We start from the raw sequence: 6083 nt of genomic DNA on the forward strand, positions 1-6083 counted from the left end.
TCCCTCCCTAGAGCGGGGTTTGGGACGGGCAGCGAGGCGGCGGCAGAGCGGGCGGGCTGCGCTCCGGGCGGAGCGGGGTGTGCCGGCGGCCGGGGGCGGAGGGGCAGCGGGCGCCCGGCCGGGGCGCTCCGGCAAGCAGGGACCGGGCTGCACAATGAGCCTCCTGCCTGCCGGGGCAGCTCTTCCTCCGCCCTCCTTCCTCCTCTTCCTCCTCCTCCGTTTATTTATTTAATTTCTTTTTATTGCATTTATTTGTTTGTATTCACCGGAATAATAAAAATGAGAAAATCCGAGCGCTGCTTTTGGCTGCTCTCCACCAACCTGTCAGTGACGCAAGCGGAGACTACTTAAAGGCAGATTAGAGGCAGCAAGACATTAAAGCCAACCTTCCTCCCTCCACGCCGCCGGTCCGCCCGCCGCGCCGCGCCACGATCCGAGCGGGCCGGGCCGTGGCGGCTGCCGAGCGGCGCCGAGCCCCGCGGAGCCGAGCCGAGCCGAGCCCGGAACCCTCGGCAGGGCTGAGCCTCCAGCCGCCCTCCCGCCGCCGGACTGCGGGCGGTACAGACGGGCTGCTCTTCGGTTTGTTTTCCCTCCCCCTGAAAAAAAAAAAAAAAAAAAAAAAAAAAAATAGGAGGGGTGAAAAAAGGCAGAAGTGAAGAGATCCCCTACGCTTGCCAAAGTCTTTGTCTCCGGATGAACAGCGATGGGGGAATGGACTATTCTAGAGAGGCTACTGGAAGCTGCCGTGCAGCAGCATTCTACTATGATAGGGAGGTAAGGATCGCGGGAGAGCTACGGGGAGCCCGGGGGGGATCCCCTCCTGTCCCGGCGGGCCGGCCGGGAGGTCGGCGGAGTGCGGCGGGTCCCGGCTGCGCGGTGCCCTTCGGCCGGGCTCTTTCGGGGTGTGCTGGAGCCCGTGTGTGTGTGTGAGTGTGTGTGTGTGTGTTGGAAGGCTGGAATGCGGCACGGGGCACGGGGACACGGCACACGCCGCCGTCCTTGTCCCCGAGGAGCCAAGCGGCACCGGACGGTCGTCGGGGAGACCCCACTGCCATCGGGGTGCCGCTGCCGGCTCATCCCCGCGCCTTTCCTGGCCGTGCTCTCGGGGACCCCAGCGCCCCGCCGTCGCCTTTCCGCCCAGGGGCCGGGTGGGGGCCGGCCCGCGGTCTGTGGCACACGGCCGCACCGAGGCCATGCCGCGCAGCCTGCCCGCCCCCCGCGCCCGGCCGGGGCCGCTTCCAGGTGCCTGTGCCCGTGCCCGTGCTGGTGCCCGTGCCGGTGCTGGTGCCCGTGCCGGGGCCGGGGCCGGTGGCCGTGCCGGTGCTGCTGCCCGTGCCGGGGCCGACCCGCGGTGCCGCGGCGCTGGGGCCCGGTCAGCACTGGACAGCTCCCGGCCGCGCGGCGGCGGCGCGCACTGACCGGCTTCTCTGTTGCAGGATCCTGCTGACCGTGGTGGTGATCTTCAGAATTCTCATTGTGGCCATTGTAGGGGAGACGGTGTACGATGACGAGCAAACGATGTTTGTCTGTAACACGCTGCAGCCAGGCTGCAACCAGGCTTGTTATGACCAGGCTTTCCCCATTTCGCACATAAGGTACTGGGTGTTCCAGATCATCATGGTGTGCACTCCCAGCCTGTGCTTCATAACGTACTCCGTTCACCAGTCTGCTAAACAAAGGGAACGGAGGTACTCCACTGTCTTCCTTACCTTGGAAAGGGACCAGGATTCAATGAAGCGTGAGGACAGTAAGAAAATCAAGAACACGATTGTCAATGGGGTGCTGCAAAACACTGAGAACTCCACCAAAGAGGCAGAACCAGACTGCTTAGAAGTGAAGGAAATCCCCAATCCTGCTATCAGAACTACAAAATCAAAGATGAGGAGGCAAGAAGGCATTTCTCGATTTTATATCATCCAAGTGGTCTTTCGAAATGCCCTAGAGATTGGATTCCTAGTGGGACAGTATTTTCTGTACGGATTCAATGTCCCTTCCATGTACGAATGTGACAGATACCCTTGCATTAAAGAAGTAGAGTGCTATGTCTCTAGACCCACTGAGAAGACTGTATTCTTGGTATTCATGTTTGCTGTCAGTGGGATTTGTGTGGTGCTTAATTTGGCAGAACTGAACCACTTGGGCTGGAGAAAGATCAAAATGGCAGTGAGAGGAGTACAGGCAAAAAGGAAATCCATATATGAAATCAGAAATAAGGACCTGCCAAGAATGAGCATGCCTAACTTCGGCAGGACTCAGTCAAGTGACTCAGCTTATGTGTGAGGCTGTGACAGAACTGAAACACTGTGCCAGGTGGAACAGACCCAGATACCATTAGAGAAAGGTACATTGCTTAGGCAAGCATTTTATCAAACCACCAAGAAAGCCATTAAGGTATTGGATCTGCACTTACTGAACTAGCTGCAAAATGCAGTGCTATGTAAAAGACTGAGAAAACAGCTATAATACCATGCTTGACCTAGCCTTACAGCACAGCTACTATTATTCCTACTTTTCTTTCTAATGATTGGGTTTTATCTGTCAGTGAAGCAGCTTTTTGATCGTCATTAGGATGTTTACAGTTTGAACTGTCTGACTAATTGTTGTAAATGTGTAGAATGTTCATATCAAAAACTCTGCAAGGATACTCTATATGGGGCGGGGTGGGGTGGGGGACACTGTTGCAATGTGCAGGCATAAGCATGTTTTAAAAGGAGGGTAAGCACACTGTAAGGAACCTAACCACAGCTCAGTCAGGATATCTGCGTTCACCTATCTCACAGATGTCTTATTTTGTTTGTCGAAATCACAGACTTTATTCCTGGTGTGTATTACTAGCTATTTGCTATCATGGTTTGTGCATCAATTAGTCATGCTAAAAATAAATGCTGAATATGATTTTGCCATTTTTTCTTTGCCTGTCCACACACACACACACACACACACACACATGCACACACACACACACACACACACCAGAGACCTTAATCATCTTGCATTAGTTGTGATCTGCAGAATATATATCAGTACATTTCGATTGATTCCCTAATATGTGCATGAATAAGATGGAGTAGGTTCATGCCATCCGAGTTATGCATTTACCTATGATCACTTATGATGACACACATACCAAAGGAAGAGAGTTCATTGCATTTAACTGTGAATATATCATCTTTTCTCTGCTCTTATTTATATAAGTGCCATACTTGAAACAGCTTATTCTGTACTTAGTCAAAAGGTTGTTTTGGGATACCAGCTGGAGTGAAATGATTTTATACTCTCTTTTGTTTATTTTATGGTATTTGTTTAGTCCTTGCAATGGTGTAAAAAGCAGCTAAAGTATCTATTGATAAATAAAGTACTTGCCTTTTTTTTTTTTTTAATTTGTAAGCCAGAGAGATTTGTTTTTCTTTATTCTTGTATACAATAGTAAAAAACTTTACAGGGTTAAAATAATTGACCTACAATTATTCTTCAGGGTTTAAAATGTCTTGTTGGTATTCTAAGCTCTAAGCAACAAATCCTGGGAAATCAGGACTGTTTTTAATGTCTATTTTCCTCCTTAAGCAAGCTTCCTCTGTCTTTAAAGCCTGATCCAAAGCCCACTGACACCAACAGCCTTCTTTCTGCTGACACTAAGGGCAACAGAGTTGGCTGCCAAGGTCACTCCAGGAATAGCCAGAATACATTTAGCCATAAAGGAAACAATTGCAGGTTTTCATCAGGGAATCCAAATAGTAACCTCAGCTTTTCTGCCTTACAGCTGGTTTAAGAAATACATTGTTCATGTCCCATCAACTTACTGGTAAGCCACTGGGGCAGTCTCAAATGAATCTCTGTTAACAGCAATTATCTTAATACAGAAGAGTTTTGCTATTCTATACTAAGTTTTACTTAATGATTTTTTAAAACATTTTTTTAAAGTTCCTTCTGAATTCAACAGAAAATATTTCTCTGGCAACAGTAGGAGTTGGATCAGGACTACAAAACATACAAGTGCATTTCTAACTAAATAGTATCTGCCCTTTAAAGAAAAGGGCCAAAATGGTGCTGGAAAATTTGGGGTACTTTATAATATAAGAAGGAGACATGGGCTCAGAGTCACAAATGGCCTTTTGATTGTATTTTATGCCAAGCCTGAAAATGGATTTTATCATGTATTGGCTTGGAGATGATGCATATAAATCTTTTCCTCTTGGCTTACAACAAATACCTTAACATTCCATTCTTGTCGTTTGCAAGCATTGTCACTTTAAAAAATGTTGATTAATTCTTAGATAGTCTATCCATTATCACCTTCATCTGTTGTCTTTTTTCTTCCTCTGTGAAGCATTAAAGGACTTTGAGATGTGTCATGTTTTTAAAGATTTTAAAAATATTTTTCCTTATGTATAAATTTAAGAGTTTTCCTGATTTGATTATAGAAACCTCTAAAGATGGATTTCTCAAATTCTTGGTGATAAAAACGCACACTGACATTGCTAGTTGACTGCATGCTCACTGGAAATAACTGCATGTTATTTTTAGAAGGACAACATGGCAGCTAAAATCTCCATCTGCAAAATAACAAGCTTCTGAAGATTATTATTTGACACACAAATCCAAGTCTGATTTTCATTTTGCAGAGTCCTGGGATGGTTTTCAAAATCTCATTTTGAGCAGATATTGAAAGGAAAAATATTCTTTGACAGTTATAAGCACTCATTTAATGTTGAAGAAATGAGAGATTGTGTGCAAAACGCTTGATCCAATGCAAATTAAAGTTGAAAATACAAAAATCGTACTTCACTGGGCTCTGGTTCATGTTCAGCATAATTTCCTGTTAGGCAGAAGCCCTAATGCAAGTTTTTTCCAGTGGCTGCATAGCAGTTTTCAGTCAAACTCTAGTGAAGGTGCATGTCTTGAAAGTGGTAAGATTTTAATACCTTAAAATTCTAAAGTCATATTTAGAAAGTATCTGTTTATATTAGTCAATGCAAATGACTCAGTTAATTTAATTATTTTTTATGTAGTTGTACATTTGTACTCCAGTAAGTTGGGATTCTTCAGATTTGTCCAAAGAGAAGAATATCAGGAAATGTAAATGCTGATTTATGTAACTGGATCAGTGATAAAGTAGGCAAAGACTTAAATTTTGATCAACAGAAACATCATCCACCGTACTTGGAATATGGCTTTTCATATTTCAGATGAGAGATGAAATGTCTCAAGAGATCAGTTATTCTAATCTTCCTTTTAAATTGTTATTTTTCATTTCTTACCAACTACCCATTTGTCATGGACAAGAGAAATATAGCAAACACTTTTTTTGTCAATGTATGTGAGAATCATATGATTAATGCTAATGGACTGTTTGCATGAAAGCTGACTATTCATTTACAGAATAAATGCTTTAAAATTGTCACAGCAATGGAAAAGTGTGTTAACTGAACAGAACTGAGTGAACATGAAGCTGAAGGACACATTACTGGCTACTTAGGTCTTGCTCCTGCCTCAGTGAAATTAATTAGTCTCACCATTGACAACTCTGTAAGGATCAGACATTAAAAATGAAAATTGAGTTGATGTTTGTTTTGTTCATTGTTTACATTGTTTTGCACTGGTGGACAACATTAAATGCCATGATAAGTGCAAACATAAATGCTATGTTCACTAAGCTCCTGTGGAAAATTGCAATAGAATCTAATAAACTGTTAGTTTCATGGAATTCTAAAATTTACATAAAATAATTACACGATTTCATTTTTATATATACTCGATCTTGTGCTTTCCACACCTGTGTGAATTTAAAAAGCTATTTACATAAGGGTTATGAACCAATTCACCAGATATGTACAAAACACAATGAGTCTATTAATTATTTTTTTTAAAAGAGGACTTTTTCATAATGAAAACTAGCTGCATTTTTTCATCTAGCATTTTTACATGGGGAAGCTGAATTCACTAGTCCCATAAAGAGTTTAGTTTTAGAGACCTCTGACTTTGAAGAAATATAAGGATTAATGAATCACAGAAGTGGTCAGATGGATTTTACTTTGTTTAACACTAAAGGAGTCAGAAATACTCAGAATCTTCAGAGTAGGTGC

General features: G+C 44.1%; 1 protein-coding gene across 1 annotated transcript; it reads left to right on the forward strand.

Moving 5' to 3' along the window:
* Positions 1 to 224: 224 nt before the first annotated feature.
* On the forward strand, positions 225 to 5562 carry GJD2 (gap junction protein delta 2). The gene is made up of 2 exons (XM_015629607.3): positions 225 to 774; positions 1437 to 5562. Exons 1-2 carry the CDS (start codon positions 704 to 706, stop codon positions 2278 to 2280), a joined length of 915 nt encoding a protein of 304 aa, XP_015485093.1. The 5' UTR covers positions 225 to 703; the 3' UTR covers positions 2281 to 5562.
* Positions 5563 to 6083: the final 521 nt, after the last annotated feature.

The sequence above is a fragment of the Parus major genome, chromosome 5 (assembly GCF_001522545.3).
Source record: "Parus major isolate Abel chromosome 5, Parus_major1.1, whole genome shotgun sequence".
Lineage (NCBI taxonomy): Eukaryota > Metazoa > Chordata > Aves > Passeriformes > Paridae > Parus > Parus major.

Coding starts and splice junctions, on each gene's coding strand:
- GJD2 (XM_015629607.3), top strand. CDS start 704: ATGGGGGAATGGACTATTCTAGAGAGGCTACTGGAAGCTGCCGTGCAG. Junction 775..1,436: donor CATTCTACTATGATAGGGAG/GTAAGGATCGCG, acceptor TCTCTGTTGCAG/GATCCTGCTGACCGTGGTGG.